The 12,266-nt window shown below is 38.4% G+C and overlaps 1 protein-coding gene across 9 annotated transcripts in view; it reads right to left on the bottom strand.

The window, feature by feature from the left end:
• Positions 1-12,266, bottom strand: part of EYA1 (EYA transcriptional coactivator and phosphatase 1) — a 169,773-nt gene that overhangs the window by 9,404 nt on the left and 148,103 nt on the right. For all 9 annotated transcript variants that reach the window (XM_075743908.1, XM_075743899.1, XM_075743901.1 and 6 more), the window contains 5 exons: positions 3,953-4,011; positions 3,592-3,752; positions 3,268-3,382; positions 2,860-2,981; positions 783-883 (listed from right to left, as the gene is read on the bottom strand). In XM_075743908.1, coding sequence (XP_075600023.1) covers positions 783-883; positions 2,860-2,981; positions 3,268-3,382; positions 3,592-3,752; positions 3,953-4,011 — 558 coding nt within the window. The remainder of the gene's footprint in view (positions 1-782; positions 884-2,859; positions 2,982-3,267; positions 3,383-3,591; positions 3,753-3,952; positions 4,012-12,266) is intronic.

Below are 12,266 nucleotides of genomic sequence, written 5' to 3'. Positions count from 1 at the left end.
GTGAGAACAGAAATGCCCATTTTCCTACTCTTTCTCCTGAATGAGCCAATACTATGCCTCATTCCTCCAAGTGAAGACTCCGTATCTGCTATACTTGGGTAGAACAGCAAGGCTAGGAATACTGCCTATTATTTGTCAGTGGGAAGTATTGCTTTTTATGGAGCTTACTCCACACTGGGGGGAAAAAAAAGTGAATTTTTCCCTCCTTCCCAGAGGAGAGCAAAAAATAATAAAGACATAGTCAAATAGTATCCTCCGCTCAGTTAACTGAGGTTATGAATGCAGGACAAGCCACAAGTAGTTACATGAATGCAGAATCCAAATTATGGATGCACAAGAAAACTGAAATTATATAAACTACTCCAGCCCTACGTACCTTCTCAAGGTGTGACATATATGTATTTCATATAGTGAAATAGCACACTGCCTTTGATCAGCAAGAATTGCCACTTTTTGCTTATATTCATAACATCCTATGTGGTATTTTGGGATGCCAATGAAAACATAACTATTAGTTCTTGGCACAAAAGCTGGGGTCCATTTTCTGGGTCCTTTTTGAAATACATCAAACATACATAGCTAGCCTAATGTGTCTTTCAGAGAACAGCAGGGCACATTATTATCTGGAGTTTTATGCAGGTTTCTACTAGATATGGTCAAAACATATCTCATAAAGCAAAGATGCAAAACCCAAATGTCAATGCATGCTGTCCCATGTCGAAGAAAAGACAGTTTTGCTTTCAGACTCTTGAAATCAACCCAAACTGAAAAAGGGGCATTACCTTTTTTGCTCCTTGTTCTTCTTCAACACCATCCCCTATAACAACATACACTACTTTTCTTCCAAATCTTTGAATTATTCGCTCAAAACAACTTTCCTTTCCTGAAAGAAAAAGATCAGACTATTCAGGATAGGTGGTGATGGGATGACATCAAATAAATCTCTTTAGTCTGGAACTCCCTAACACTTTGAATATATAATTAGAGCTACAGGGAGAGAAGAGCCTCTCCTGTGGGATGGCATATCAAGGCTGACTGCAGTTTTACTCCCGCCACAGCAGCTGACAGCCAACCTGAAAATCTGCTCCATGAGGTCCTTTAGTATACGCGTCATGGTAGACATAGCGGACTAGAGGTCTGCAATATCACCTTTCTTGTCTCCATCCCTAATCTGAGACAGGTTTTGGGGGGAATTTCCCTACCAGAGAATTCTCTACTGGCTGTTTACGGACAGTATCCTGAACTGAGCAAATTGATTGAATCTGAGTTGACATTCTAGCTTTTACTCCACAACTTGTGACAAGATTAATCATAGCTCCTGAAACAGTAGTATCCTGACTTAGAAGGTCACCCAAAAGATTTAGATTTAAATGCCTGTAATCCAATACATGGGCAAGGTCCTTGATCCTGCACTAGGATCCATTAATGAGGCTCATTACTTCCCTGCATGATCCCAGTGCTCCCGTCCTACACGTAGGTACCGATACTGGAAAGCTTCAGGTACTGGTGCTGGGAAGCCAGAAAGAATGCTTGCAGTTGAGTTTTTTGAAACGTCCCATTCTGAAAGATCACTTCACTCTGGTCATGGTATGTGCTTACCTGGGTGTCTACAGCAACTGATGGGAAAAATTGTGTTTTTTGAAATAGTTACTTCAGCTACAGAACAATCCCAGCGTAAGAACAAATAGGCTGGAAATTAAAAAAAGGTTTCCAGCCAGCAGAGAAGCCAAACTCAATGACACTCTCCAAGAGTGGCGCCAGGCATAAGAAACCTCCAATGCTAACTAGGTTGAAAGGATGCTTGAAAATTACGAATCGTGTCATGTTACAAAAATCTTATGATTTCCTGTGACAGTCAGTGACTCAATGCAGTTTTCCAAAAATGCCCTTCTGTCCTGTGTACGTGAAGTCACAAGTGAATATTTATTAAAATATGTTTTAGTTAAAATGTGTATTTAAAGTATAATAATTCAAAGTTTTAATTTACTTTAAAATTTTGACCGTTGGTACTATAACATTTCTATCCAGAAAACAGCTTTAAATCTTTCATGGTAATGCTTTCAAATTTCTTCATAAAAACTCTCAACTAAGTTTTTTTTAAAATACCAAAACCAAACAAAAATAATCCACCATTTTTTCTCGGCCATTTGAGCTTCCTGTATTATAGATATTTAAGAACACATGAAAAATGTTTTCATGTAGCCCACAATTTTGAGGGAATCTGAGACAGAACAGATATGTCATAATCACGTTAAAAACTACAAGCACCGTTGCCATCTGGTCCTATGTACTTCTACATACTCAGAATAACATCTTTTATATTGAACCAGAAAACAGAAATAAACATTTGCCCGGCTGAAGCTTATTACAGTCAGTATGAATGAACTTAAATAATTACATTCTGCAGCAAAACATTCTTGCTTCTGGTAAATTGTTTACCAAAATTTGCTCCAGAGCCCATGAAAACAAATGGAGCCAGGGCTTACCTTTACAGAATTTCTTCTGCTAATCTGAGGAGATTTTAGCATTCTGTACTCACAGCCCACTAAAAAGCCTTCTCAGCTGCTACCTAGCCTCACAGTTTTGAGAAATGATGACAAAAAAGCAATTATATTTCCTCCTAACAGAAGCTGCAGCAGTATTAATAGAGCTATACGAAGCTTCCTGTGCTGGATCATGACAAACATTTGAAAAGCACTTTAAGGATGCTTTAGCATGAAAAGTGTTTCATGAGATCAGGTATTACTAATTTCTATATTTGCTACAGTGAATGAATGTCAGAAATAAATATAGACTAGAATTTCTTTTTATTTAGAATTACAGCTTCAAATGTATCACAACATTATAAAAATAGCTCACCTATTTTAGTTGCACTGTAAATATTTTCTATGGGAAATACAACCCCTAGTCCATACAACAAGACTTTTGCCAGAGCTGGAATTAGCTGAGTAGTTGTTACCAGAATGTTCACACAGTTTGTCCTATGGAAGAGAAAACGCAAACATCTTTTTTTTTAACAAAACAAAACAGAACAAGGAAAACCTTATCCCTCCCATCAGAATCCCTCACCATTATTATTGCCACTTACAAAGAAAGGGTTTTTTTTCCCACCTTACAGGAGAGCAAGGTACAGAGTGGCATGGTCCAACCAGAACAAGGAATGACAAGAAGATCCTCTAGGTTCAGCATTCTGCCCACCAGACCAGGCAGCCTCTTCCAGATCATCGTCCTAAAGTTTCCTAACTACTCCGCACTCTTTGTACTCACCTTGAATGAATAAGGGTGAGTGCTTTCAGTGCAAGTGTTAACCAAGAATCCGTCAACGCTTCAATTTCTGCTCTTAGTTGTAACCAAGCCTCTCTTTTTGCTGGACCAAGAAGACCTATGGAGTAGATAAGGGCATGTCTGCACTGAAATTAAGTAATGTTCTGTCATTTTCCTTTGCTTTCATTAGCTCAGAAAAAATTTTCCACACAACACAAACTGAACAGTTCATTAAACACTACCATGTTAAAAAAAGTACAGAACCCAAAAGTTCTTCCTTTGTACTACTTCTTGTCTATATTTGTTATATATTTCAGATTCACTTGCCTCCGACATTATTTTTGTAGGTATTGTATATTTCTTTTACTCGTCTGTAGCGGAAAGCCAATTTTCGCATCCAGTCCACTCCTCCGCGCACCCCCGTCGCAAGGCACAAATTTGCACTAGTGGCAGCCGCAGGAAAACCGTCTGTTCCGAAGTTATAGGTGCTAGTCAGAAATAAGAAACCCCCCCCAGATTAACAAAAGGCAACAGGCTACATTCAACCACCAGCTACTCACTTTGCTGGGTTGCAAAGGCTAAGACAGCTAAAAAAGACAGTGGGCTACTCTAAGGGTTACAGCAGTTCATTGCTTTCCCAGGAAGGAACTTGCAAAGCAACGTTTTATCTCGTTCAGTTCTCTTGTACCTTAAATCTTGACCGTTGTCATCTGAAGACACGTCGTCAATGTGAACCTGGTCGCATTCCTAAGATGACAGAAAGATTTTATAATTTTCTTGAAAATCTCAAAAATAAAGCTATAAAAACCTATGAGCAATCTACTCATCAGGAATATTTTTAATTGTAGAAATCAGTAGATGGCAGTCTTGTTAAAACAACTATTTTACCTATTCCTTGTGCTCATTTCTTAGAATAAATGCACATCATCATTAGCTACTACCGTTAAATGGCTTTCCAAAAACACATTTTTGTGTTTAGAAAGGAAAGTGGTTAAAAACAATTAGCATATGTGTTCCATAAACGTTCCTGTAGCCTTTCAGGTACCTTAAAACATCATGCTGCTCAAAGCTGATTCAGTCAGTGCATAAGTGTAACTGAAACCAGACATTTTGGTAAATGTAACATATTAGAAAAATTAAACCTGATGCTAACCGCCAATGAAATTATGACCTCTGATTGCTGTTGAGCCACACACCAACACAGCCTGAGGCCAGTGTTTCAGAGGAGCACAGACGAAAAATCTGTTCCTAGTTTGCCATTCATTTGAGAGCTGTGAGTTTCCTTCTCTCTCTTTGGTCTTCGTGCATGAAAGCAGCATGCAAAGATGAAGAAAATCCAAACAGAAATAGCCAAATCAAACCATTTTTTTTCAGTGACTTTTATGCAAACTAACATGGCACATTCATAATTAGCTTTGTCCATCACTATATTAAAAATTGTAATGCACATTGTTTATCCACCAAAAAACATTAGAACATTACTATTAATTTAACTTTTGGCAGGAAAACAAATAAACCTCTGGCACTCTAGATCAATCTCAATTCAATGCTTGAAACAATAATGGATTTCAATTATTTTAATAATTTCCTCTTCTCTCTTAATGTGAAGTCCTGTAACAAACATGATCTATTTTAAACATGAAAATACTGCAATCCTTTATTTTTGTGTTACTGCTTTCCTCTGAACAAATTTTTCTCTCTCCATGGATTTGTGAGGAAGGGAGGGAAGATAGAAGTGGAAAGAAACTCAAACCAGCTGTTCCCTAACAGAATTAAAATCATGACCCTCAACCCTTTTTCTAAAATATCTATTTTCCAGCCAACCCTCTCCCAGCAAGCAGCAAGCTCCAAGGAGGAAAAGACTTTGACCCTGTAACCTTCTCCTCCTCTCCTGAGGTCAACAACCTCAGATAAGAAAAAAGCTGAAGAAGTCTATTTGGCCTCACATGATGGCTGTGGATTCTAGATTTTTAAAAACATAGGTCTATGAAAAATATCTCAGAAACTTTTAAAACGCTTTGAAGAACAAGGTGTGGTCTTTTGCACTTGCACAACATATACTTTTTCTTACTGTAATACGTACTCTTTGGTATTTTACACATAGGTAGCTTGTGCTAGAGAGAGAGGTTAAGAGCGACAACCAGGACAGGAAAGACAATACTACATTTGCTCATATTTAACCACCATACAGTGAATTTCCTCCTCAAGCAGACAAAATGTATTAGATGTACAGACACAGCTGAAACTACAAGTGTGAACATATGTTGCCAGGCTTTGAAAATTAACTTGGCTAAAAAAAAGCCAGAGGCTTCTTCAGCAAGTTATCAAATTCACAGAAATTAAGTTTTTTTGTTTAAAACTGAAAGGAACTGTCCACCCAAATGCCTATGAAGTTAATGATTCAAAGATGAACTGAGTATAAGCTAATGAAGGGACACCATCCTGAATCCAGGAGTTTCCCCTTGTAGTTACTCTTCCATTGCTCAGTGACTTCTCAAAGACTTCATGGATAGAAAACTTAAGCTTGAGTTGTCTATGTAGCAGTGAAAATCATCAAGCCTATAGCTTCCTCCCCCAACTTGTAAACTACGAATGACAACTGGAACTAGTTGCTGGAGAAGAGGATTCAAAATAGAAATCTGTAAAGAAGAAACAATTTTTTTAGTAATCACAAAACTAAAGGAAGGAGTAGAAGATCAGCTTTTCACAGGAGTAGCTGAAAGAAGTAATAACTCAACAGACTTCCAAATTCAGCGCTCTCAGGCAAAAGACATGAGGCAGGAAAGATGACACCACTACATCTTAGATCCCATGGTTAGAGAGGACCTGAGGACTTGGAATTTTAATTTATGCTGCAAGATCATGGGACCATCACAAGCCTTGGGACATCACAGACATTCTCCCCTTTTGTCCAACCATCTGCTGTGTAGGTAGAAAGTGAGAACTGAAATGATAAATTACAAATGTATCATTGGGGCTGGAACTAGATAATTTTTAAGGTCCCTTCCAACACAAACCATTCTATGGTTCTGTGATTTATGAAATAGAAATCATGGTATCGAAAGAAAGAGATGTTTTGGAGAGAAAAACCCAGAAAAGAAATCAGAGACTGAAAATTGGTGGGGTAAAGGTATAGAAAGAGTGTCAAGAAAGTAAGCAAAGTGAAGAAAAGGTCATGAACATCACAAATTTCAGGTAAAATACTAAATATAATAGAGAGAGATAGTGTCCTTTTTGTCAGGAATAAAAGAAGAAAAAAGTCAAGTCAGGAAGGGAATGAAGCAAAATTAAAGCACAAGAGATACATGTTATAATTTGGAAAGGATTAAAGACCAATGTGATTGACACTACATTACAAGTGAAGGAAGGTCACAAACAGTGCATGACTGTTTTGTTCCTGTCGAGTGGCAGGACACAGCTTTGAGGCTAAATGTGAGTTTTGTGTGCCAGGTATTTTTTCACACTGTCTAGCTGACTCGGACTTTGGGCTAATGCGTGATGGGTGCATTTTTCAACCTCTGAACATGGGAAGTAAAAACACTCATTTAGCAATTGCCCTTTTAGCAGTAAAGTTATTTAGGAATACCTCTTCAAAGAAGCCAATTACCTGCCCATCATTAACTGACCTGGTCCAACCTTCCTTCAGAATGCCTTGGATTTGTTTTCACCTGCTTGCTTTGTGTGGAGCATTTGGTTCATGAGCAAAGACTACCTGAGACACTGTTCGCTCCCCTGATTAGTTATAAGCAAGCACCCACGCACTCAACATTTTATAACAGCAGTTTACTCAATATGCACCATAATCAGGAACATGTTAAAACGAAGTTTGACACTGACCAACAAATCAAGTGTGCGCTTCCAACTAGTGCAAAGATATATTTTAATAGAAACACAAAAACTTGTAAAATCCTCAAGTACTTTCCAAAAAAGCTTCTGTGACAGAGGCCAACTTAGAGCTAAACAACCATTGATAAAAACCCACAACTCTACTGGTTTGTTTGCACGCTTACCATTTCAAACTTTTACAGATATATTTGACACTTTTTAAAAATTTTTATAGGAAATACAGTACTAGTATTCTCCCCCCTAATTTCTCTGGCAAAGTGATATCTGAAATTAATATTGAAAGTCCCTGTAGAAACACTATAAATACATATTATTTATGCAGATGTGTTTCATTATGATAGAATCAGTTCAGCAGTCAGCTCCAAAGCAGAACATTAAAATTGTTGGATTCTTTTTTAAAATAGGCTGAATTGGCAAGTAAGGAGCAAAATATCCTGTGGCTTATGTATAAAGATTATGCAGCAAGCTGTGTTTTGCTCCTAAAGGTGTTGACCTTGCAACTTCAATGCATCCAGTTTGAAATCTTCATGAGGGACTACAAGTGATGACATGTTTGCACTGAAGGTTTGGATTTCAGTCAGACAGGCTGAGATGCAGCTCTGCACTTTGGGATCAGTCCCTGGAAAGCAAAATGCACTTGGTATAGTTCAGGGATAATACTTGCAGAGGGGCAAAGCATCGTAGGCATCTGAACCCTATTCTCACATAGGTCTTCTAAATTGAACTGATTTTAATGAAACCCTTGCCAAAGTGCTTAATTCGCATTTCAAAATGAGATTTGGGCTACTAAAAACATACAGAAACTTTACAAGACCCTATTCATGGTGCCGCATGCATGTTCTGCATATGAGGGGCAGACACAGAATAGGACAGGTATTCGCAAAGGGTAATTTGGTCTAAGGAAGCGGTGCTGCTCTAATTCAGATCTCTGCTGCAGATCCCTCGCAGCTGTGGCCAGCAATCATAGGATAAGTTGGTCAGGAACCCGGAGCAGTTGCGTTTTCTTGGTTGGTTTTCTGTGCAATCAGCACACTAGCTTGACAGCCGCTGTGGGAAAAGACAGGAGAGTGGGGCTGGGTGGTGGGAGCGGGACTGGTCCTCCTGGCAGCTGCCCAAGGCAGCACCCTCAGAGCTACGTCAAGTAAGCGCCGTCTGGAAGCTGGGGAGGTTTGTTCAAACGGCTTCATGGAGAATTACATTTTAAGAAAGAATTCAAGGCAGAGAGAAAATTAATCTTCTGCAAAGGGAGTTAGCAAGTCTTTTCAGTTCGGGAATGGCAGCATGAAAGACAGCAAGCTGTAAAATGCAGGAGGGTTTAAAAGACTGTAGGAGAGAGAATCCTAGAGTCATAAAATCATAGAATCATCCCCTGACATAGGCAGGGATGTCTTCCACTAGACCAGGTTGCTTCAAGCCCCATCCAACCTGGCCTTGGGAGAGCCCAGCAAAAGCTATTGTCAAGGGAGAGAAACGAGACATTTCCTGTATACCTTCAAAGTGCAAGTTTGGATGAGGGAGGATGCTAGATAGGTGATATAAAACATCAGTAACATGCTGAAAGTATGCTCAAAGATACGATGTCAATGGTGATATTGGGGGTTGTCTGTGGACTTACCAATTAGCCTAAGGGAAAATGAGAGTGTCAGCGTGTGTAACTTAGCAAATCTACCTATAGCAGTTTAAGAAGTTACTGCCCATTCTGTCCTTTGCTGTTCTCTCGCACAGCTAGCTTGCATGGATCCACGTGTTTGTGCCCCTCAGACCTTTCAGTGCCACAACTGGTAGCTTAGCTTGAAACCAATCCGCTGCTGCAGCAGCTCAATTAAACCAACAGACGTTGCAACTGAGACTTGTTTCTACGTTCCTTTCCATTGGCTCTGCTTTGAGGTTAGAAGCAGCAGCAGATACGTGCTTGCAGGGGCTCTGTAAAACTGCTGCCATCATTTGCTAAGTGAAAATATGTCTCCAGTGAAATGCAGTAAGCCAAAGAAAAACAACAATCGAAAATGAATGACTAGATGAGTCCAGCGTAAGACTTGTACATGGAAAGCTTGTGTCTTCTCCTTCCTCCATTCCCAAAGCATTTGCTAACTCCTTCCTGCTAACTTTTCCTCTTTCTCTTTTCTGTTTTTGTATGAGGAGCCAAAAACTCCCAGAGATGCTCCACAGTCATCATTCACAGCTCTTAAAATGCCTGGACCTATGTAGTCTTCTGGAATCATTCCTTCAAACTAACTTAGGATCTTTATAAAGATTCATATGCAAAGCATTAAGTTATGGCAGAAATGTTGTGCAAATATTTATATTACTTTGCTCTTTTGCTACCACCCGTCAAGTTGTGCACTTCTGCCATAATTATGTAAAATACACTTCACTATTCAATTTACTGTAGGAAAATTAATAATAATACAAAAAGAGATTAAGGCTGTTACAAGAGTTTCTCTTATCTGTGCCAATACTACACGCCAAGTGGAGTGGCGTAATGGCTAGCATGCTGATCATCTACATTTCTGTGTTACAAACCTAACAAAAATAAATCTAATAATTCTGCTGTCTTTGAATAAACACTGAGTGTAAGATAACTCTGGCCTAGTTTGCACATTATGAAAAGGAATAACGTGAATAATATTATGAACATAACCTCAGAGGATGCGAAGTATTACAGTCCCAAATCTGCTGATTATAGCTAAAATACATTTCCACATTTGGTTAATCTTCTTAATTTACCGTGAGAAAACTAACACCGCGCTGTCAACTAATTGTTTCAATACCTTAGTCTGCAAAGTCAAATGAGAGAGGGGGGAAAAAAACCCAACCAGCAACCACCCTTCAGAACAAGCTATTTTCATTTTGCCTTTACATCAGCGTGCCCATTGAGACAGCCTGGAAGCTGGCCAACTCACAGGAAATGATTGCTGGGATTCTCTGCTCCTCTCATATCTGTCATTACCCAATTATATCCACTGCTTCATTTTCCCTACTGAACAGTAGAGAAATTTGGTCATGTACATGTGAGAACAGATCTGGCAAAACAAGTTAAAGCTGCAATCCTTTATAAATGTGATGTATTTGAAAAAAAAGCTTAATTTAAAAAAAATCCTCTAGTGTACACTGTTGTGTTTTTTATGCAGCTTTTTACGACAGCAGTATCTCTGTTTATGTCTTTTCCAGAAATAAGACATATACCCTTTAAGATATATAACCTTTCAGCTTATTATCTGCTCCACAAATGCTCATCACTTCTATAAGCCACAACGTGCTTCTTTGGGAAACACAGGCTTACAGATTGTCAAGGAACGTTTTTCCAAGCAACAATTGCATGTTCCAAAGCTAGATTGTGAATGACCATTTTTCTTTAGAAATTTGTTGTTTTCTACACCATTTTACTTATAGCTGCGGTTATCTTCCTGAAAAATAAAAAGCAGATGATTGGTCCAACTAGTCTCTATTCTAATTTTATTCTAATATTCTGTTTTAATGTTGGGATGCAAGGATCCCAACATCAGTTAATAGTAGTCATCAAACTTGACAAGTAAATCTCTGTTTTTTACTTGATTAGAAGGACAGCAAAATGTCTAGCATGCATACAGGTTAGAAAATTGACCTTACATAGAACAACACTCCTATATCCAACGTATATGTGCATGGCCTGTGCCAAATGCTCCTCTACTGTACTTGCTAAATATACAAAAACCTCTGCCCTTCCTTTCAAGCCAAGGCAATAAAGGCTGAAGTGCTGAACTTCCTAACCCATCATCGCGGAGTGACTGTTAACATACAGCGCAAATCCATGTGAAAAAGCAGAGACTACGGTTCGCAGGTTCTCAATACTGGCACTCAATTGGCAGGACCTGTCATCTCTGTCTAGCCTGCACTTTGTGACCCTAACATTTTCTCTTCTTTCCCACCACAATTATTTGGCGCTGAAGAAAAAAAGGTGCAGATTACCTGTGGGTCAGGCACAGGATATGAAGAACAAAGAGAGTTCTTGAAATCCACTTCATTCTGTCTGACAATTTGTGGATGAACAGTCAAGGAATTAAATCAGGCTGTGAAGGCTTTCAAAACACTCCCATTTTAAACTTAAGACTATAAAGAGAAGCTTATAGTGTCAAAAAAAAAAAAAAATCACAACAAAAACCCAAACTCCACCTTTTACTGTTAAAATAGCACATCAGAACAAAAAAAATAAATTTAAGGCTATTAGCTATATCAACCATTAGCTATTATAAACACTGAGTACTAAGAACTAAAATTATTTAACAAACCCATTTTCATAGCCAATGACTAAGGAGTGCTCTCCTGCACCAAACACGTAATCCTTTCAGAATGCACAATGGATGTCATTCTTTTCTAATAGAAAAAGTGATTAAAATCCTATTTTGCTTGCTCACACGAACAAGTGCATTTGGATTAAATACGATACTCCTAAAGTAAACAGTGTTTGTTCCAAAATAAATACAGATCTTATTCTGCAAATTGTGTTTACTGAAGTAGCTATACTAAAATCAAGGTTTACGCTTTCATTTCAGCTGTACCTTGTAACTGGAAGAATCCAATTTGAAATAAAACATGACCTAAAGAAGTATGTATAGAGCAACTGTAACATGACAGTTACATTCCCACAGCAAAAGAAAACTACTTTGCTAGCTCTCTTTACCTCATAAGTCTCATGAAGCAGAAATTTCAAGAACTGATAGTGTCCCAGTATATATGACTCAATACATTGAAATCTTTCTATTGAAAAGGAAGACCACAATGTAAAATCATACCTCTAGCACAGGGTCAGCAGAGCTCAGGACAGTCACAGTAAGTGCAGTCCTCCAAACCCCAGAGCTTTCTCATTTGCTTTAGGGTGTAGATTTGTTGTTTGAGTTCCAGTTCAGAGATACTCCCTATTGTTCCGAATATGCTCATTACATTCCAGTTGTTCAGACAACATAAAACATAAAACTGTTCTATTTCTGTAATGTATGATCTTAGGGAAGTGTTTTGGAGTGCCTCTCTAACAATCAATTCTTGCTACACCTCTGACAAAATACTTTGTTATTCTATTTCTGTATATTTTGCAGGAAAAGAGATGGGAAGAGGAAGGTGTGAGAGAAAGAATTTTACCCATAGATAGAAACTGCTAAATACAACTCAAGTTTATCTGT

This window comes from Balearica regulorum, chromosome 2 (assembly GCF_011004875.1).
Source record: "Balearica regulorum gibbericeps isolate bBalReg1 chromosome 2, bBalReg1.pri, whole genome shotgun sequence".
Classification (NCBI taxonomy): Eukaryota; Metazoa; Chordata; class Aves; order Gruiformes; family Gruidae; genus Balearica; species Balearica regulorum.
This window is presented reverse-complemented; position numbering and strand designations above follow the sequence as displayed.